Source organism: Perissodus microlepis, chromosome 3 (genome assembly GCF_051167445.1).
Source record: "Perissodus microlepis isolate ML-2025 ecotype Zambia chromosome 3, ASM5116744v1, whole genome shotgun sequence".
NCBI classification, from domain to species: Eukaryota; Metazoa; Chordata; class Actinopteri; order Cichliformes; family Cichlidae; genus Perissodus; species Perissodus microlepis.
Genome location: NC_140463.1, coordinates 20927806 through 20950980, shown reverse-complemented (window position 1 = coordinate 20950980; position 23175 = coordinate 20927806). Strand labels below are relative to the sequence as shown.

General features: G+C 40.8%; 1 protein-coding gene across 1 annotated transcript; it reads right to left on the bottom strand.

The window, feature by feature from the left end:
• Positions 1–152: 152 nt before the first annotated feature.
• LOC146390480 (FERM domain-containing protein 7) lies at positions 153–22058 on the bottom strand. Its single transcript, XM_084923526.1, has 12 exons — positions 21746–22058; positions 10022–10126; positions 9902–9944; positions 9696–9774; positions 9512–9609; positions 7905–8019; positions 7392–7539; positions 6900–6995; positions 5317–5480; positions 4728–4796; positions 4425–4500; positions 153–3786 (listed from the first exon to the last, which is right to left on the bottom strand). Exons 1-12 carry the CDS (start codon positions 21872–21874, stop codon positions 2554–2556), a joined length of 2355 nt encoding a protein of 784 aa, XP_084779652.1. The 5' UTR covers positions 21875–22058; the 3' UTR covers positions 153–2553.
• Positions 22059–23175: the final 1117 nt, after the last annotated feature.

Genomic DNA, 23175 nt, shown 5'->3' with positions numbered 1-23175 from the left:
AATGCTTGTTGAGGGGTAGATGTAAAGTGAAAGATGTAAGATTTTACAGCAATGTACTCATTTTTTGTAGCGGGACTTAGAGTTTTATGAATAAATATTTAAGTTTGATTCAACTGCTTTCACTCGGTTTTATTCAGTGATTATGAGTTCCTTTATTATATATTTTTTACAATCTTGCACTTTATTAATTTTAACACAATTGTCTTCTTGTTTTTAATCCTTTAATGACAAAATGCAACTGCAATATATATAAACCCAAAGTTCACTTTTTTCTACAGAAGTAACAATACATTATCTAACTACATCACCCAGAAAATGATTCCACCAACATTATAAAGGCATCATACCCACACACAAAGACTTTATATTTAAGTCCTAGAAGGTCTTTTTCCAACAGACATCAAGATTAATTTAGTCATTTTCACACAGATTAAAAATTATTTCTTTTTATTGGTGTTTGATTATTTATTATTATTGTTTTGCTCTGTTTTTAAACCATTGCCATTAATCTGAAATAATGTCTCCAAATACAGCAGTATGTCAACATTAAATAACACAACCTGAAATTCAGATGATCTGATCGTGATCAAATTGACCACCATTTTAGTCTGTGGGAAAGGTTAAAGCCAGCACAACTACCACATTGCTATAGTTCGCTGGTCCAGTGGGATCAAAACAGACTCCACATGACTTCAGTCCAATCCACACAATCTGTGAATGTTAGATTTCAGTGCTTGATAGGCTGGATTAACTGGTAAGGGTATGGCTAGTGTTTGCATATAGCTATAAATGCATATAAACGGCAACAGGGATTTCATTCTCTCTTAGCATGTTTTTCTGATGTAGCAACAAGGGTCTTTGTTGATACACATGTCGCTTATGTTTTACTTTGGACAGTCAGTGAGGACGATCATAGAAATATAGACAATTATGGACGATTAAAGGTAATGCCAAGAATGCAGATTCTTGGCGTATTCTTTTGTACTTTAAAACTCAGTTACACACAGATCGGTTGTTGTTCCCTTGGCAACCACTATTTACTATGTAAAAAATATGTTTTCCCTTCCCAGCTGGCAGTGGAGGTTGCTGCCTGTGGTTAGCAACGTCAAAGATGATAAAATCAATACTTTCCAATAGATGCACTTTCCAGAGTTTCACCACCACTAGGTGATTGTTTGTAGTCAAGTCTCCGTCTTCCACGCAAACGGGATCACCGTAGTTATCTGCCAGTGAGCAAATCAATCAAAAAGAGGTTTTCAGTGCAGTACCATATTCATTTAGCGGCTCTCACTTGGCATCCACTGCCCAGTCAATTGGGGAATACAGATTTTCTTTATCTACCAAGATTTCAGGGGGGTTGTGACCAAACACTCTCCTTTTTTTACCAGCAACTGATAACTTGTCCAGATATGGTAAATTCTGGCTCCAAAAACTAGTGTAACAGTGGCCGAAAAGCTAACATCACAGTTGCATACCTAGGTTGAAAAAAAAAATGGATGAAGCTTTTCACACATGTACTGCACATAGCTATAGAGTGCTTCAATGAAAGGGGTTACAAAGCAAAGAAAGCAACATAGGCACTGGTCTGCAGAAATGTGGAAAAGTGATACGTTCGGGTGAGTCATCCTTAACCATACTGTCAATAAGTGAGAGACTGCATAAATGACACACATAAAGACATCAAGAGAAAAGCACAGCCTAGAATGCTCGGCCCTTAGAGCATCCGTTGGCTCTATTAAGACATTTGGGGTATTTTGCGGTTTCCTTTTTCCGAGGGGCCACGTTAGAAACTGGGACTTTTTTGGATGGCCACACCAATAAGCTTAATTGATGCCCTGCACAACAGTCCCAGTTTCTCATGTAGTCCCTTGGAAAAATTAATGGCCCACCCCTGCCTTAGAGGGAACGAAAAATGAAAACCAATAGAAAGTTGTTCTGGTTGACCAGTTGTATGGGATGTGGTCTATTTCAGGATGACAGTGCCTCCACCTATATATGGGCCTACCTTATAGTTAACACGGCTTAAGGAGTAGCCTATGAACTTCACAGTCACCAGATCGCAACTAAAATTAACATCTTCAGGAGACCAATGTGTCTCCATTTGATGATCATCATCAAGACATGAAATGAGGGAAAATCTTTAAGAAAAATGGTGCCCATACCCCTCTGGTAAAGGAATGTTTGAAGAATTAATGTTGTAGTGGCTCAAACACCTTAACAAAAATTTTTAAATTGTTGGCTGCTTTAATTTGTCAAACATCTTTAATTTCTAAAATACTAATTATTATTATTATTATTGTTATTTATTTACTTGTTTTTGTAAGCTTGCACCTATAAAATAGCCACTAAAACAGTAGCCCCTTTTCAAAATCTGAGGTTTTCACTTGAAGAAGGCAAAAAAATACATTTCATCTGCCAGTGCACCTCAAAATGACACACTTCTTATCTAATACATTTATCGTGTTATCTACAGTCTGCAGAGGATGTGCTATTTTAAATTATCCTTCCAGTTTTGACTGTGATCATGAATCGCTGTAATGTTTTAATCTTTTTCTACAGCGTCACTTCAGTAACCTTTGCCGCTCCTTTCGTATCCTCTCCTCCTTCACTCTTTTCTTTCTTCTCCTCTTCACCCTCTGGCTCCTTCTTTGCAGTTTCTTTTGCTGTTGCATGCTCCCTCTCTTCCTCCTCCCCCTCTTCCTCCTCATCAAGTTGGAGACTCCCCGATGAAAACCTCATCCTGGCTAGTCCAGCGGACCGTACCATCTTGCCCACCTGAGGGGCAGGGCAGTAGTATGGATAGAAAACCTCCGGGTCTGAGTCGCTGTAGCTTCCCGCAGTGCTGCCAATCATACATAGTGAACTGGGGCGTTCAGGCAGAGGCGAAGAGTTTAGTGGGAGGTAGGTGGGTCTGGAGGGGCGCGTCAGGTGGGGGTAGTAACCAAGAGGGCGAAACTCAGAAGCAGGGTTAAAGGCAGTGTTTGAACTCCTCGAGAGGTTTAATTTGACATCAGGTTGGCTGGCTACACGGCGAGGCAGTCCAGGAAGGAAGTTGGAGTCATCGCTGTAATGACCTGCCTCTGTATGTCCAACGCCCCTGAGTCTTGCACCATTGCTTCCTGGTTGGTACATTCTGGCCAATCCCAGCCCACCTGAACCACTGGAGCGGAGGTTTCTCCTGATTGGTGAACTAGATGGCGAATCGTGACACATTGGGTAAAAAGATGGCCGTGTTATGCCATCCATTGTCACATAATCCCGCCGTCTTGTATGTGGAATTCGTTCCAGTGAGGAAACAGCAACAAATTCCGACAAGTAGGGATGTCGGTTGAGTGGCGAGGAGCCAGCTAATGGGAACGATGGGAGGACAGGATGATACTGGTAGGCAGGGCTGTTAGGGTAGAGAAGGACCAGCTGCTGTCCTGCTTCTGGATGTGGCTGGGGGTTGGGTCGACGTCTAGATCGGTTTCCATAGACACCAGCTAACCGCTGGGCTTGGCGATGTGTCCCGATTCGTACCCCCCTTGCGTCCTCTACTACAGATATCGAAGCAGATCTCGTGTTCAGTGAGGGTGAAGGCGGCGTTGTCTGGTTGACAGATGGAGAAAGAGTGACTTGGGAGAGGAGGCGAGGCCTCTGGCTGACCTCAACACATGAATGGCTGCGTTTAGCCACTCTTTCGTTGATTTCAATATCATTGTCTCGATGATGCGGGTCCAACTGATCCTGGCTGTGTATTGCCAGAGCACGACTTGACCGTGGGAATGGGTGGGAATGTTCGTACACCTGAGAAGAAAAGGCACAAACACTTGAGTTGTTTTTATTACTAATATTTTGATTATGCTACCATTAATTAATTCGCTCATATGATATCAGAGTATGTATGTATTAGATCAGCGGTCCCCAACCCCCGGGCCTCGGACCGGTACCGGTCCGTGAGTCGTTTGGTACCGGGCCGCGAGAGTTGAGGCTCAGGTGTGAAATGTATAGTTTTCAGGGTTTTTATCGGTTTTCAGCGTTATTTTGTTATCGTTTTTATCGTTTACTCGGTTTTCCTTGGTCTTTTCACGTGTGTTATGAATAAAGTTGATTTTTTTCGGTACCGGTACTAGTTTTATTTTGTTGTATTTATCCGCGACACCTTAAAGGCCGGTCCATGAAAATATTGTCGGGCATAAACCAGTCCGTGGTGCAAAAAAGGTTGGGGACCGCTGTATTAGATAATATCAGAGAACTGTAAAAAAGAAGAAAAAACAGCCCAAGAACATGAAATGAAATTTCGAAAAACCCAAAGATCTTCAAGTTAATTAAACAAAATCATTAAAAACAGATAATAGAACAGTAGCTGTTTTAATTTTGTCAGACATGAATATGCGTTGTGTGTCAAGTAATAGTTTTAAAGACTGAACAGTCATATTTATTACCTGTTTGGAGACATCTGTGAGGAGATCAGGAGAAGATCGACATTGTCTGGGGTCACAGTCTGTCTGACTGTACATCCTGGACAGATAGAGAAAGGAATAAAATAACGGATGTTATACACAGACTATAAAAATTGATCACAAAATATTCCTCTGTTCCAGATCCTTTGACCTTTACATAAGATGGCTTAATAAAATATGTTGCCGTTTCAAGTACTTCAAGCTCCTTGCTTTTGAAGTACTTGCATAAGCAAGTTTCTTGCTTATGAAAAGGAAATTGAAGCATCAATAAAATCTCTCTCTCACTTTTCAAAGTGTGAAGGCTTCTTCTCCCCTGATCCCAGACACTCCAGCAGCTGCTTCTGAGTCCGACCACTGCCAAACAACATTACTAACATAAGATGGACACACTACCACACCTGACTGAAAACAAAGAGTCTGAATATTCATCAGAAGAAAAGGGTAATAAAAAAACGCTCACAGTCCATCATAGTTCTCAGGTTTTTGCTTATAAATCAGCAAATGACTTTGAGCACAGTTTGGTTCAATTCTAACCAATAGGGATTCAATCAGTAGGGATTCTTGTGAGTTGTGGACAGACTGATCACCACGACATGATCTGTCCTTTGGATAAGCTGGAAAGCTCAGGATGGTTTATTCAAACACTACAAGAGTAGGTAAGTAAAAAGTTTTGTGAGTCAAAATATTTGTGTGCAAGCTTAAATCCAGATGATGTACCACTAAATGGTTGGAGAACAATTCATGCATAGTAGACACTGGAAGTAAATGACTTTGATTTTGGGCAAAAGATGATTAATATATATATATGTGTATTATACAAAAGCCTGAATGCACCTTCAGATTATAGCATTATGTGCACTTGTCTGCATTTTACCTGTATCTGAAGCTGGAGCCTTTACATGACAGCAGAGTTTTGTGTATGGCCTTTGGTTCCTCAGCCAGCCTGAAGAAAGCATGGTACTCCACACACATCTTCCAGAATGATTTACACACATCACGGCTGGCCATGGCCAACTCTAGTGTATCCTTACACGAGGGCTGGATGGACATGAAATAAGACGATGATGAGTCAAATATTTACGACCACCTCTGTATAGCATGCTGTCTGCACTTCAAGTCCCAAAAAGTCTTCTACCGGAGAACTTAAAAGCCCCCATAGGGTGCTCTGTGTGAACTGGCACCAGTGCTCTAGCTGTAGAACCTTTACATTAGTAACTTGGTAGCTGCTATGGATCGGATTTGATCTTTACATTGCCTATTTGCATGCTGTTCACAAGTATTTAGAACTACTGGCCAGGAGATCTCCACAAAAGCCTTACTCTTTTGGCCAGAATGTTTTGTTCCTTCCAAAGATCTCTTAAATATTTGTACCTGCCCATTTTTCATGCATCCATCACAAGAGTCCCCTGTTCACTCACAGGGGAGTGAGACATCATAAACTCACTCATTATTCCATACTAAATACTAATGGTAGGTGTGCCAGTTTAGCTAACTGGTTGAGCAGGTGACCACTAGGGGTGGGGGAAAAAATCGATACTGTGTAGTATCGTGATATTTTGTTTGCTAATAATGTATTGATACAGGGACAGCAGAAATCGATATTTTGTTACAAAAAAGGTTTTTGTGCTCTGACTTCAGAGCATGTTGATCCTTTTTCTGAGCAAGAATCCTGACATTCCTTCACTGTCCAAATGTGTTTAACTTTTTTTTGGCAGCAATAAACATGACAGTTTACTTATTTTAATTTAAGACATGTTTTATTTTAATTAAGTTTAAAACTTTTTTATTTAATGTAAAATTATATTTTGTTTTAATTTACTTTCAAATTCTTCAGTTGCTGAATGGGCTGCATAGTTTTCACAAATTGCATAGTTCAGAATAGCTATAATTGTACCAGATGGTTGCATTCAGTTAAGTTGGACTAGACTGTAATACAAACCGTTCAGTTTGTCAACAATAAAACTGACTGAAATGAGAGAAAGACTGAGTGCGAGACTTTGATATTAGATAAAATGAATATTGCTAAAGTTTACCTTTATGTACAGAATCTGAATATCGCAAAATATTTTAAAAAATTGCAATAATATCGTATCGTGCGTTAAGTATTGTGATAATATCGTATCGTGGGATGTATGGTGATTCCCACCTCTAGTGACCACATGCCATATGGCTGAAATGCAGATGTCCAGGATCGAGTCTGGCCCATGGCTCATTTCTACATGTCTACCCCCCCCCGCCCTTTCTTTTCTACTCTTAACAGCTCAACTATTGAATAACGGCCAAAAAAACCCCCCATCCATCCATCCATCCGCTTCCCCTTATCCTTTTTCAGGGTTGCGGGGGAGCTGGAGCCAATCCCAGCTGTCTTAGGGTGGGAGGCAGGGTACACCCCTCAAAAATAAATCTTAATAGGACAAAAAGCAAAACTGTGTTGCCCAAACTGGATCAGTTTCTCACCCCAACTTTATCATGTAATTTGATGAGGAAATGCTTGCGTTTGAAGCTTAGCTTGCGGATCTTTGCCCAGCTGAATGTGTTGATTTTTGTGTTTCCCTGGAAAAACACAAGAAAAAAATAATGAGAGATTATATGTAATGTGTAGTGTAGCATCTGCACACATATTTAGCCTCAAACAGTGTTCCTCTCCTAAACCTGTTAGTTGATTTTTGAGAAATGCACATGGAAATTGTAAACTTTTATTGGTACTATAAAAACTAAAAAGGATCACCAACGTCCTCAGGTTTTATCTCTACACATCTCGCATATCTTGTTTTATCTCGCATACAATGAATGATTGTTAGTTTATTAGATCCATTAAATTTATTGTGTTGTAACTTCACAAACCAACTTTTTTATGCTAAAACAGCAACTCCTAGCTTAGAAGAAGAGGAAATTTTTCTGATGGAAAAAAATAAAAATATTTGTCCTTTTATGTGGAAGTGGACACACCTGAAAGACTAGCACTCCAGAGTGTGTGACAGCCAGATTGATCCTCATTCCCTCCCCATCATAGGCAGGGTAAGGCCTGATTCCGTACATGTCCAGCTTCCTCGCCACCTCCAGCAGCTGGATGTCAGAGTTTGCTGGAGAGAGTCCTCTATGGACAGAAACAAAGAATCACAATTACAATCCAACCTCTGATTTATGGAGAGTTGGATGCATTGCTGTTGTTTTGCTGCCAATTTGACCCAGCAGTCACTTCTGCTTTTCCAACAAAATTTCTCCTAGTTAGACTCAAACAACACGTCAAACACATGTTTCAAAAGTGGCATTTTGGTTGGAAACGATCATATTTTCAAATCTATCGTCTTTTTAAAAGAATCTATGGGTGGGATGGGGGAAAGAGGCGCAGTCCTACGTCCAGTTAATACTTTGCCCTTTCTCTCTGGTCAAAATTAACACTAGTTTGACAAAACTGTCCGCATACTACAGAGCACCAGTGTCTTCTGCTTCACTTCATACCTGTGTTTCTTGTGAAACTTGATGATTTTGTGGTCCAGATATTCCTGGTTGGGAACATAATGCTTCATCTCCAAATGCTGGCAGTCCAGCTCCTCGTCATAGTCCCCTATCTCTGCTGTAGCACAAATGCAAATGCATGCAAACACATATTTAGTTTCTCTGCATTTTAAACATTTAATTGCAGTATAGTCACCATTTTGGGCCATTTGGGAAGGAGAGAATCGGAGTGGGACTTTGCTCTAGAGGGAAATCTTTGACTAAGTAAATGCAGTATATGAAACACATTTTCAAAAACATAATGCATAAAATGAATATGGACTCCCTGGACCCTTTATTAGGTACACCTGCAGAAAAATGCATTTAGCCATGTAAACATAGGTAAGATTTCCTACCAAAAGTTCAAATTTTAGTGTGTCACGGTTGTTGGTACCACGTGGGCTCATCTGAGGATTTCAGAGACTGTTAATCTACTGGGAATTTCCCTCACAACCATCACTAGGGTTTACAGAAAATGTCCCAATAAAGATAAAATATCCCATGAGCAGCAGTTCTGTAGGTGAAAATGCTTTGTTGATTCCAGAGATTACAGGAGAAGGGCCAGACTGCTTTGAGCTGATAGGAAGGCAGCAGTAAATCAAATAACATGATATGAAGGTATGCAGAAGAGCATCTCTGAATGCACAACATGCTGAACCTTGAAGCAGATGGGCTATAGCCACAGAAGACCAAACCAGGTGCCACTGTTGTCAGTGAAGGCCAAGAAACTGCCGGTGTAATTGTAAGAGGATATTTTCTTAAAATACACATTTAAACATTGTTTAAATGCCATTGCCTATGCCTATCCTCTGATGGCTGCTTCCAGCAGGATAACACACCATGTCACAAAGCTCAGATCATCTCAAACTGTTTTTTTGAACACGACAATGAGTTCACTGTACTCAAATGCGCTGCACAATCACCACATCTGAATCTGAGCACCTCTGGGATGAGCACCTGCGTCTGTGTAATGCTATCATGTCAATATGGACCAAAATGTCTGAGGAACGTTTCCAGTACTTTTCTACGGAGCCCCGCAAGGGACATGGGAGAAAAAAAAAATTAAGACAGACTTTTGCGAGATCTCGCAAAACAAACTCGGGATCTCGCAAAAGTTTTAGCCGCATTCTTCGGAGGCCGCCAGCTCGAAGCCGACTGGGAGGTCGAGGCACGATGTGCCGGGAGAGCGGTGTTCCTCCCGGCTGTAGTAGGTCTCGACCTCCCGTTAGCTTCAAGATGGTGGGTGTCAGATCTCCAAAAACGTCGGAGCACTTTTGCAAATATGTGATGTCGTGTAAACCGAGCAGATATTTGACGTTTACACAGCTACATTCACACCTCGAAATATCTTAAAAGTTTATTTTGTGACCCAGAAAGAGTAATATTACAACTAAGTAGCTGCCGCCATTGTTGGAATTCAACTTTTGCGAGATCCCAAGTTTGTTTTGCGAGATCTCGCAAAAGTTCATTGTAATTTTTTTTTCTCCCATGTCCCTTGCGGGGCTCCGTACTTTTCTGAATCTTCCGCAAAAAAAAAAATGACAGCAGGTGTGATGCACTTTGATGCTTACATTGCAGTATGTGAGAGACCAGCAGGGCGGCACTGTTGTCATTACAGGTCAGACTGCCATTAGACAAGTCCTGCTTGATCTGTAAGGCAAAAAGATACCTGTGCACACACAAAACAGTATGAGTACACCTACTGTGGCATTTCACTTTTGCTGAACATATGTCTCATCTGTGCTCAGACTTTACCTGGTGAGGCCTCTCTTGAGTTGTCCAGGATCTGGTGGAAAAAATTTGACTATAAACCTGAAGAATAAATCATTGGTGTCTGACAGAGGGGAAAAGAAAAGAGATTATAGACGCAGGACAATGGTGCAGACGGAGACGCTGAGATCTGGAAATATTTGGAGGAAATATGAAGTCAGAGCACTAATCTTAGGACAGATATGACTTACATTTGATCTGTTTGACCAAAGGTTTCAGCAGCTCCAACCAAACCTGCAACAGAAACTTGTTAAGACATTAAAAAACCCCGCACTGATCTGTGCATATCTGTGTGATCCAGCGTTTCTTACATAATTGCCACTGTGGTGTCTGAACTCCAGGCCAAAGTACTCCTTCTCCAGCAGTTTCAGATGACCGCACACTTTGTTGTAGAAGTCGCCACCTAAAACCTTTTGCTGGAAGAAAGAGTGGGAGAGAATTAAAGTGAGAAGGATAATAGGACTTTTTAATTGAGACGTTCTTAAAACTAAAGTCCGGGAGTGCTCCTGGGAGCCCAGAAAAATGTGCTACAGCTCAGTTACTTTATCCACTAATACTTTGCTTAATGAGAGTTTGCATAATCATGGCCATTTTTTTCTTTCATATTTAATTAATCTGTGGAAGATATGCATAGGGGACATTAAATGATTAAAAGACAACAGATAGAAAAAGTTGAGGCATGACAGAGGACAACGGCAGAAAATTTTGAACTGTATCCATGGAAACTGAGACCTTCATTGCTCGTCTTACTTAACCTCCTAATGGTGAACACGTCAGGCGAAAGGTTAAGATCAGGTTTGTTTGTTTTTTTCACTAGTTGGTTAATTAGGCACATTTTCAAATACTAGAAGGTGTTGCCTTTCAAATGAAGTCTCACACATTTCTTTTGCCATCATGGTTACAAATCTGTAAAAATGGTGTATTTCAACTAATGTCCCTGACTCTGGATTCCAGTGACTTTCTGGGTCATTGGAAACTCAGTTTGCTGGCAGATATGTATAGATATATAAACCTAAGAGGTCTTCTCTGCCAATGCCAAAAACACAACTATACAGGCTGATTTGTGACAAATGCTGGTTGATGAATGGGATGCCATCCCACAGCAGTGTGTGAATGAGCTGGTGACCAGCATGAGGAGGAGGTACCAGGCTGTGTATGGTTCTTCCACATGGTACTGAGGTCCATTTGTTCAATGAATAGACTGTAAACTGTTGCTATGTCTTGTTTCTTCAGACTTCAATTATCCAATCCATTAAATTAAACCAAACAAGACTCAAGAATAAATTGTTTGGCCTTGGCAGAGAAGGTCTGGCTGGTTTTTCATGGACAAAACCCGCATACTCAACTCTGCTGCTCAACTCACAAATGTATTTCCCTTACAAACGTGGCTCCATTTAAAGGGAAATAATGAACAGATTATAACAGATAACAGATATATACACTGCGTTCCAAATTATTATGCAAATGATATTTTTCTCTGTTTTTCCGAAATAGTCGATTCAAATGACAGTTGGCATAATTTTCGAGTCATCGACCAACAGAATATAATTCAAATGTTACTGAACAAAACTCCCAATGAAAACAGTATGTTTTTCAAAAATAAAAAACTTAAAATGCACTGTTCCAAATTATTACGCACACAGAGTTTCAAAAGATTTTATAGGTCGTAGAGAATTCAAAATGGTCATTTGTTGAATTTGCAGCATTAGTAGATCAATTTCACTGAAATCAAAAGCTATTTCAATCAAAAACATCTTAACAGGTCAAGTTACATATTAACATAGGACCACTTATTTGATAGCAGTTTTACAATTCTTGCATCCATGGAACTTGTAAGTTTTTGGAAAGTTTCTACTTGAATGTCTTTGCAGGTTGCCAGAATAGCCTCCCTGAGCTGCTGTTTGGATGTGAACTGCCTCCCACCCTTACAGTTTTTTGCTTGAGGAAGCTCCAAAGGTTCTCAGTAGGATTGAAGTCAGGATGGGGACCACACCATGAGTTCCTCTCCTTTTACGCCAATAGCAGCCAATGATGCAGAGGTGTTCCTTGTAGCATGAGATGGTGCATTGTCTTGCATGAAGATGGTTATGTTGCAGAAGGCACAGTTCTCTTTCTACCATGGAAGAAGGTGGTCAGTCAGAAACTCCACATACTTTGCAGAGGTCATTTTCACACCTTCAGGGACCCTAAAGACGCCGACCAGCTCTCTCCCCATGATTCTGTCTCAAAACATGACTCCACCACCTCCTTGCTGACGACACAGCCCTGTTGGGACATGGTGGCCGTCCACCAGCCATCCACCACTGCATCCACCACTGCATCCAACTGGACCATCCAGGGTTGCACTGCACTCGTCAGTGACCAAGACTGTTTGAAAATTAGTCTTCATGTAGTTCTGGGCCCACTGCAGCCGTTTCTGCTTGTGAGCATTGGTTAGGGGTGGCCATATAGAAGGTTTATGCACAACTGCAAGTCTCTGGAGGATCCTACACCTTGATGTTCACAGGGCTCCAGAGGCACCAGCAGCTTCAAATATGTGTTTGCTGCTTTGTAATGGCCTTTTAGCAGCTGCTCTCTTAATCTGATGTATTTGTCTGGCAGAAACCTTCCTCATTGTGTCTTTATCTGCACAAACCCATGTGTGCTCTGACTCAGCCACAAATCTCTTAACATTATGGCGATCACGCTTAAATTTTCGTGAAATATCTAAGGTTTTCATTACGTGTCCGAGGCATTCAACTATTTCACTCTTTTCAGCAGCAGAGAGATCCTTTTTCCTTCCTATATTGCTTGAAAATGGTGGTCTGCTTCATAATGTGGAACATCCTTCTTTAGTAGTTTTTCCTTTAGTTGGGCTCACCTGGCAAACTAATGATCATAGGTGTCCGAGATTGATTTCAGTGATACAAGGAGTCCTGAGACACAATTCCATCCATGAGTTTAATTGAAAAACAACTTATTTACTCTTTATGACACTTAAACACAATTTGCATGGAACGCAGTGTATATAAGCTGTGCATCTTTCCTTTAATGTTTGTTGTTAAATTACAATGTTTAAGAGTTTCTGCTACTACTTTTGTTTGCACACCAACCTAATTGGTGTGACCCCCTACATCCATATGAAGTTTGTGACTCAAGCCAGAAATTAAATCACTTTGAAACTGGGAGATTATTTTTGATATGTCCTGTTTTTGCCTCCATTTCTGTCCTTTAAACTAACAGTTATATTTCCTCTGTTTTTCCCCCCTTTATTATTTTCTACAAACTGATATTTATTCAATCTTGTCACAGTCTTATATAACCAAATATTTTACTATTTTAATCACTTGTTATTTAAGTATTTTGTATTTAAGGGGCAGCCAATCAGAAGAAAGTCCAGTTAAAGCGAGGTTGGGGTGTCAAGCCACACTGAAAAATGTAAAGTCAGGTGCATCTCCCACATCGTCATGATTATTTTGAACTCTGAATCATGCAAAGCTTTTCTAGTAGAGCCGAAGAATAGAAATGTGGAGTCAGATCAGAAGAATGGGTCACTTTAACCACATTAGACAAAAATACAAAGGACACTACAAACATGTAAAAGTACTGCCTTATTGTTTATCTGCTTTGAAGACCCTGTGTCTTAAATTTAATTCAGGATTAAATCAAAGTAGTAGTGTGTGCCCACATGGAGCTCTGAACCTGTCTCTGGTTCTCTGGTGTTCACTTACTGCAGTGACACGTTTTTGCTTTTCTTTAGCCTTCGCTGTCTTATAGCTGGTGTTTAGTGCCCTGTCAGGGGGTCACTGGACGTCCCTCATTAACTTGTCATGAGGGAAGGAGAAAGGTTATTAGGGGAGAGGGAGGATGACGAAGGACATGGCAGCTGTAACTGATTATAGAGAGAAGAAGAGGCCTAACTGATAATTACTGGAAGCAAACAGCCGCCCACAGATCAGCAGAGCAGTTAGTTTCCAGCAGAGCAGAACAGAGGAAAAAGTGAGCGATGTGCAACTTTGGATGTGAATTCAAAGCAGAAAACAGCAAAACAGTTTCATTAATGATATCTGCACAAGCTTACACGTGTCTGTTTGACTAGTGAAGGGCCTTCATTGCATACAGCAGTGGAGTGTTAGCTCGTTCCAGCTCGTTCCAGAGGAACAAATGCAGTTTTGTCAAATCTCAAAGACATGCACAGAGTTACCTTTGTCATAGGTGTCATGACACATTGCGAGGTAGCAGTAACACTGAACATGTCCAGCTCATCACGTACGGACACGTTTAAATTTCAACATATTGGTTAAGTGTTATTTTTCAACATGTGCGGTTGTACAGGCCATCAGGCTACTGAATCACTGCCTGATTACTGAACTGTGATGTACACAATATAATACAGTTTTATATAATAACACCTGTACAATCTGTATGTCCTACCTTAGTATGACTATGTACATCTAATTGTACTTTATATTTGGACTTAATTCTACCCTAATATATAGTACTTGCATTATTGCTGTTTATTTCTATTTCTTATTATTCTTTCACATCATTTTATTTATTTTACTTTTGTGAATTGGACACATGCAGTTCACAGAAAATCCACCAGGGATCAGTATTTCATGCAGCAGAGGGCACAAAGTTGCCAGATGTAGCAAAAATGATACAAATTAAAACTCAGTCATTGACCCAAACCAGTTAACCTTAAAAGCTTTGGACTGAAACCAGAGAGTCCAGAGGAAACTAGTGCGTGTAAGCTTTATTCATAAGTTGTTCATAAACCGAACATAGAAATTGCTGTCATGGTCCAGTGACGCTTCACAGTTCTCTGTTTTAGTCAGCGGACTCACCTCAGTCTTGGTGTCACAGCTTTGATAAACTAATCTGAAGGTTAAGAAAACATGACCTGAGTGACTGAACCGTGCACATCAGGGAAAAATTCAGCAGGACAGAACATGTCTAACATTTTACCGATTAGCTACCACAAGCTTTGCTAAACATCCACAAGGTGCTGCCATAATTGTTAAGCAGACTGTAGCAGACAAACACTATTGTGTATTTCTGTACCATTAAGCTATGATAAGTAACATATTCAGTTCTTCCTGTTGAAACAGAATAAATTAAACACTACCTGAAAGATTTGTTAGGATTACATGAATTCACCCTGTTAACAAAAGAAATACACCACGTATTGTGTTTTTAACAACTCAAGATAATCTTTTTTTTTTCTTTTTAAAAAAGGATGTCCACGCAAAGATACAGACTTGTTTTCTCCACTGTACATATGAAACTTCTTGAGCTAATAGAAGTGTCAGAGCTTCTGTTAGTTTCACTCAGTGGGAACAAGCCTAAAAATCCCAAAAGGTTGATTCTGTTCATCTGAACAGCAATTCGAAACAACAGTATTGCAGACATGGAAGCAGAGCAACTATGGACGAAAGTTTTGGCCTGTCTCAGCAATGTAAAACCCCCAGCATCCAACATCAGCATGGAGGAGAGGAAGGCATTCAGATCACTTAGTAATGACAACAACATTATCATCCTTCCGGCAGACAAGGCTAGGTGCACTGTTTTGCTAAACCAGAAAGACTATCACTGCTCAGTGACAAAAATACTTATGAGCCCCTGAAACGAGACCCAGTAAGTAGTTTCAGGAAGAGGGTGATAGACTGTCTGAAGCAGTTAGAACAAGACAAGGCTATTGACCGGACCTCATACCACAGGCTATACCCAGAGGAATCTACACCAAGTCTGTATGGTTTACCGAAGATACATAAACAGGGTGCACCTTTAAGACCGATTGTCTGTATGATCAACTCGGTCACCTATAACATCTCCAAGTTTCTGGCTTCAATCCTCAACCCACTGGTGGGCAGCTCTGAACACCATATCCAGAACACCCTGGATTTTGTTGAGAAGGTGAGAGATGTCATTATGGGGGCAGAAGAAATCATGGTCTTGTACGACGTTACATCTCTCTTCACTTGCATCCCAGTCACGGAAGCGTTGGAGGTAGTTCGTAAGAGATTACAAGATGACCTCAACCTCAGTAACAGGACCACTCTCAGCATCACCAAGTGCGTTTGCTTTTGGAACTGTGTCTTCATTCCACCTACTTCACATACAAGGGTCAGTTCTACAGGCAGAAACATGGGTGTGCCATGGGCTCCCCAGTTTCACCCATCGTGGCCAATTTGTACATGGAAGAAGTGGAAAAGAGGGCTTTGCTATCCTACCCTGGAACACCACCAAGTCATTGGTTCAGATATGTGGATGACACCTCGGTGAAAATCAAATATCAGGACGTACCACAATTCACGGATCACATTAATTCGGTGGACGACACATCAAATTCACCAGGGAGGATATGAAAAGTGGCAGGTTAGCCTTCTTAGACTGTGAGATTTCCATCAGTAATGGGGGACATCTAAAAGCTGACGTGTACCGTAAACCTACACATACGGATCAGTATCTAAGGTTTGACTCTCATCATCCACTGGAGCATAAACTGGGTGTCATCAGGACGCTACAACACAGAGCAAACACCATCCCCACAGACACAGCGGCCACAGAAGCAGAAAAGCATCACATCAAGAAGGCCCTGAGTAAATGTGGTTATCCCAGCTGGACTTTTGTCAAAGCTGGAAAGGCAGCTCCAGCTGATCCAGGAGAGAAGGACAACCGCTGCCCAAGCGAAAACCTGTAGTGATCCCATATGTGTCAGGAGTATCGGCGCAGTTGAGATGCATTTTTTCTAAACACCGGGTCTCTGTGGCTTTCAAACCCAAAAACACGCTGCGCCAAAAACTGGTCCGCCCCAAGGATCGGGTCCCCCGACACAAACAGAGTAACTTAGTGTACGCTGTTAAGTGCAGGAGGATTGCCAGGATTTATACATCGGGGAAACCAAACAACCTCTGGCGAAGCAGATGGCACAACACAGAAGAGCTACCTCGTCAGGCCAGGACTCTGCAGTCTATTTACACCTACAGGCCAGTGGACAGTCTTTCAATGATGAGGATGTACACATCCTGGACAGGGAGGAACGCTGGTTTGAGCGAGGAGTCAAGGAGGCCATTTACGTGAAAAGGGAAAGACCATCTCTGAATCGAGGAGGGGGCCTAAGGGTACATCTGTCACCATCTTACAATGCTGTGGTTGCAGCCATTCCCCAACTCTATGTGAATGGTACTCATCGCAATTCATCAGTGATCTTTGATCAATGAGCCTTGATCAGTGGTGGTTGATCAATGCTCATGAGAATTTGCATAATTATGATGAAGGTGACCTCCCAGCCCATTGTTCCTTCAGTGTGCTGGGTTCAGTTATTATGCTAATGTACTGTTTATAAGATTGGGGAAACCTGCAGTCAGCTGAGACTGAAGAAGTCACTTGGATGAGTGACGAAACGTTTCTCCCACTGAAAACGCTACGTCCAGATGAACAGAATCAACCTTTTGGGACTGCACAGAAATGGCTCAGGAATGGTTTGAGGACCACAACAATGAGTCTGAGGTGTTGACTTGGCCTTGAAGTTGCCCAGATCTTAAGCAAGCATCTGTGGGATGTGCTGGACAAACAAGTCCGTTCCACGGAGGCCCCACCTCACAGCTTACAGGACTTAAAGGATCTGTTGCTAACATCTTGATGCCAGATAGCACAGCATGCCTTCAAGGGTCTAGTGAAGTCCATGCCTCAGTGAGTCAGGGATGTTTTTAAGCTAAATTAAATTTTATTCATATCACACTAAATCCCAACTACAGTCACCTCTAGGTTCTTTATATCATAAGGTAAAGACCCCACAGCAGTACAGAGGGGACCGACACAATATTAGGCAGGTGGTTGTAATGTTATGCCTGATCAGGGTCTTTACTAAATTTATCACATTTTATTTTTTCCCTATTCTGTCCATCCATGCCTTTTCCTTCAGCTCTCTTTCCTCTTGTAGACGCTGCTAATGTCCCGGAGGCCGCTGGGAAACTGACAGGGAAGAAAGCATGGGCATGGAAAATGGAGCTCATTTGCTAGCACAATACTGCAAGCCATGCACACACACTCACACACACACTCACACACAGATTCTTTTTAGATTGCAATACTGCCTCGCAGGCGACGTTACCATGTTGAAAAAGCGGCCCGTTGGTCTGCTTTTTCTGACCTGGATAGTAGAGCAGCACATGGCTGTTCATAGACAGCAGAGTGTTTACACCTCACACAGCTGGTAAACATCTGCAGCTGTTTGGCCCATAAAAAAAAACCCCCAAACAAACGTCTTTCTTTAGACAGACTTAATTAAGTCACCAAGAAGTGACTGTTGTTGTGATTTTAACCTCGTAAGACCTGAACTCTTCCACGACATGCATTTTTAATTTCTCTTTGATATTTGGGCTGATTGGGGCCTGATGAATGTAAAAACAAAGAATTACCAGATTTTTTTTTTTACCTTATTTTTGTTTTTAAGAAAAATAAGAGCCACATATGAGGATATTCGTTTCATATTTTGATAGAACAGTAGCAGTATAATGTCCTCGTAAGTGGATATCAGGCCTATGTAGAGCAAAATTGTGTATTTTAGTCTAAATAACCCAAAATGTGATGTCCACATATGTGGACGCCAGGTCCTAGGAGGTTAAATAAAATTAAATTGAATTTTCCATCTAAGTTTAATTCTCTGTCATTACTTTGTGGTGGATGTGCTTACAGCCACATGACTTATGAAGCTGGTAGCAACATTCAGGTTTTGGGAGGTGTTCAGAGACACACTGTACATACAACCACAAAACTTTTTCCAATAACTTTTAGCAATGCAGATGTTAACAACTGTGATATTTCTGCTTGGTATCACTTGATAATGTCAGATAGATCAGGCAGCGTTTCATGAAAGATCCACTTCCTGATGCAACCCCAAATGGCTATATGTGTCTCTAACTGGAAATGTTGACATGCAAACATTGGAAACATGCTTGCACAGTGATGATACTGCATTGCATATATGTATACGCATCTGCATATGTAAGAGCCTGACGCTGTGGCCTGCTTTTATCCCTCAGGATGGTGTTTCTCTGCTGTACGGCTATTTCACTGCCAAAACACATGCTGGCAGTGAAGTTTCTCTCTTCTAATAAAAGAGTCCAAGAACAGCCAGAAATGCATAGGAGTAAACGGGAGCACTTAAAAGACCAATCAAAGTGCGCCATATAGTATTATGGTATAGTATAATGTTACTATATTGACATATAGTAACATTATAGTATTATGGTATAGTATAATGTTACTATATTGACATATAGTAACATTTCTAGGTAGGTACCTATCAACTTCCAGCACACCCACAGCATAGATTTGATATTGAAATCTATATTGTGGTAACTGTAAAGTAGCTCGCCAACATCGCTAATCCAATAGCTAGTTCTCTGACAATGTCGACACGTGCCATTTTTCTGGTTTCCGTAGCTCTAATAACACGCTTATTGGCCAGGGGTGATTCTGAAGTCTTCTGTTTGCTGTGACAGTAAAATCAGCTGTCATTCAACATTTATCAGCTCCAAGTCCAACATGAACAGCTCAGGCAGTCCTGATGGCAGATCAGGTACATCAATGCACAAGTATGAATGCAAACAGTACAGGCTATCTTTCTTCTTCTTCTTTTGTCCCTAGCTGGTCGTTGGCAGGGGAGGTTGTCCACGGAGCCAATACATCGCTGTGGGTGCTGTAGGGTTTCCATCTTGGTCAATGATGCATTCCCAGGCCTTGTGGTCTCTTGCCTTCACATTTGCTTGCTCGAGGGTTAGACGTCATTGTTTAAAATTGTCTTCAATTTGCTTGATCCAAGTCTTCTTAGGCGCGCCACGCTTGATTCTCCAGTGGGCGGGGTGCTGCTGCATCAAAAGGTGATGCGGCAGATGTGGCCAAACCATTGCAGTCACTTCCTAATCCACTCTTCCATTGAGGGCTGCTGGTGACATTGACTACGTATCACGCTGTTGCTGAGACGATCACGGAGGGACACTGAGAGAATCTGACGCAAAATAGCGGATTTGGAAGCACTCCTGTAGGATGCTGTTCAGCAATCCTCAAGCACCTACAACTGTAATGAAACTTTTTTTTTTTTAATCAGGTTACAGGGTATTTTTTAACTGACTTCTGCCTGTCATTATGTTGCTGAAGACTGCATCAGTATATTTAATGCTGAGTGAAAATTAAACTGTATTAGTAATGGCAGTATTAGTCACTGTGATGACTAATACTAATATTTAAAGACAATTTCTCTCATTTGTGCCTACCATGTGAAACAGCCCACGTAAGAGTTTCTGAAAAGACATTTTGGAGCTTTTCCATTTTTAAAGAATGAAAGTTTAGACAGGAGGTGGCTCAAACACACCATTTCCAATGAAGAAACTGGGGTTTGAGCCTCGTTAATGCATTAATTTCAATTTTTAGGGGGGAAAGCAGTCCTAGCAATGCATAAATCTACACAAACCTGCCTTCACAAACACTTTTCTGCCGCTAAACAGCACCTGCAAGACAAACAATCAACTGTTACAGCTGTACCAGTGTTGTCAGAAAGCTTGAGAGTTTGTTTCCCTATTTCAGCTTTTTCCCTATTTTACTGGACAAACTAACACAGAGAGAGTCAAGAGTGGCAGTAACTCAGGTGGGAGAGGTTTTGATTGTTCTCCTTACCTGTGCTAAACTGCACTTGGATATGACACTAAAACTCAAGTTGCTAATGTTAGTAGGCAAGCAACTCATATTGTAGTTCTCTTTGTGAGCCACTAAGGTAAAACGGTGTTATGTAAGTGCAAGCAGGAAAGGACATAACACACATTTATCTCCTGTGTGTTCTCCATATCATATAATCCATCATTTCTTTTATGTCAAAAAAGCTGTGAAAGCTGCCGGGGGCAAATGTAATTGCATGTAAACGGACCAAACTTCAGTCAGGAGAACAACTGAGATAATCCATCCACAATATGAGGTTCGTCATTAATATACAGCTGCATGGGCTGGGCTGTAGTTACATCGTAAGGTTTTAAAAACTGAGCTCTAAAATGAATAGTGGTAATATTCACAGAGAGAGGCTCACAGTGATCACTGACTTTTTAAAGGTGCTTGTTCAGATTAAATAGAACAAGATGCAAAGCATTAAAACATGTTAAAAACACAACAGCCTTAATAAACTCAGAGTAGTTTGGACCCGGAAGCAGGGTTCATACGTCATCACTTAAAGACCAGATTGACAGACCTGAAACTCTTTCATCTTTTTATACAGTCTGTGGTTATCTGTAATAGATAAATTAATTGATTATTGAGTGCAGCAATCTTGTGCTTTTGTATCTTTGATTGCAGTTTTGCCACTGATTGAAACCCAGCTGAAAAAATAAGTACATGGGAATATGGTAGCATTAGCTACAGTATACTGACCACAGATCTGCTATTTATTTAAATATAACTTGCAGCGCTCTTCTGTTTTTGATTGTTCAACAGAGATAATCAGAGACACAGGGTTTGTGTCAGATGTTGGTGCCTAAGAATAAGGAACACTCTGAAAATGTGAAGCACATTTACCCTTAAATGGTCAGTTTCTGTTTTGCAGTCTAACTAAATAAATACTTTAGTACAAGTACACACTCTCTGCTGTAGAAAGCACGCTATAAAAACCTAAAATAGTGTCTATAAAGCAGGTTTAACTTATATTAAACAGCAGATTAAACCCTGTCAGACCAGAGAAGTGCACGACCAGGTACTCCCAGATAACAATCTTAAATATTATATTAAAGCGTAAATGTTGGAGAAGAATCCAGTCTGAACAGAGCCCGTGGTGGATTTCCCCTCTTTGATTTCTTTCTTTTTTCAGGAAGGAGGGAAAGAAAGTCGCAAACAAAGTGACAGAAAGCTTTATAAAAACAGGGAAAAAATAATATCCAGACAGATTTAAAACGCATATTCGACACATTTGATCATTTATAATATTGTTTTGAAGAGAGACACGTGCTGTATGTGGATCCACTCAGAAAAGTAAATATGAATGTTTTCACTACCCCCTGTGAAGGGCTTACCTCCACTTCGAACGTGCGCTCGCTGTCATCCAGGAAGACCACGCGCAACCGGAGCTTGGTCTCCTTGGAGACCCGGGACTTGGTAGTGAGGTTCTCGAGTCTCCCGGTCCGCCGCTGTCGGTCCCCCATCTCTCCCGCTCTTTTCTGTTGGTCTGCGTCTCTCAGGAGAAGTAACAACTAAAACAACTACGATCGTCCATTAAATCCATGTCCACGAGAGTTAATCCCACGAGAAACGGCTTCACGCGCTCCCCGCCATTACCATCAACACCAAAACCTCCACGATCGTGTTCATCCTCCCCTTCGCTCCTACCGCTGGAGCGCGCGCTCTCCGGATGCGCAATGGCACGCTGACGTTGTCTCCAGACAGCCAGACCTCATCCAGCTTCTCGTTCAGTGAGAAATCACTGGATTAAACTCACTGCACATAAATATTACTGCGCTTAAGCACACTTTCATGTACTTGTACTTTAGAGGAATAATACAGCTCCCACCGTCTCATACTTATATTCATCTACATCCATCTATTGTGTCTTTTTATTGGCTATTGTGACAATTTCTTATTTATTTTACACTCACAGGGCTTTGTGAGTGTCTGTAAAAATCGCCTAATAAACAAACTTTACTCGCATTTCACTGCATTTACCTTAAAAAAAGTGCTTAGAGTGACTTCTAACACTGTGATTTTAAAAGTTGATTATTTAGTCTAAAAATATCATCATTTGCACGAAATGTGGTGATTTGATACTTTTTAACAAGTTACTGGGACTCAACGGGACACTGTCACTGTGTTACTGATGAGGAGTTCTCACTGGGGTTTTTTTACGTTTTAATACAAAATAGTTTATAAATTAGCTCCACATCAGCCACATCAAAAGAGTACAGCTCTACTTGCAGTAAGCATGAATGCATGCGTAATAATGATCTAATACTTTATAACAGTACAACAAATCATTATATAAGCACACAGGGGGCAATTTGATTTACTGAATACTTAACGGATACTTACTCTTTACTCATAGCAGAGGTTTTCTGTGGTCTCCAAGGATTACTTCTTAGACCTGTTAGAAATCCTGTATTGATGTGACTAAAAAGGCACCAGAAATTGTTTCGTTCGTCCTTCTTTTATATTAAGGAATGTATCCATGTTCATCATTACTACCTATGCACTACACTACAAGTGTCATTTTTATGCTGTAGTTAGCTGAATCAAAGATAATAGTTCACTATACATATACACATACGTGAATATGTACTGGATTTAAAAAAGGCCAAAACGTGTGAATATAATGAGAAAAATGTTTCAATATAAAATTAATTTTAAGATGTCTTTATGAGTCTGTTAAAGTAGGTGCTGTTGTGTTTTTATGGCTTATTGTACATCTAGTCAACCAACAGCTATCAGTAGTACATTTACCAAAGTAAACTTT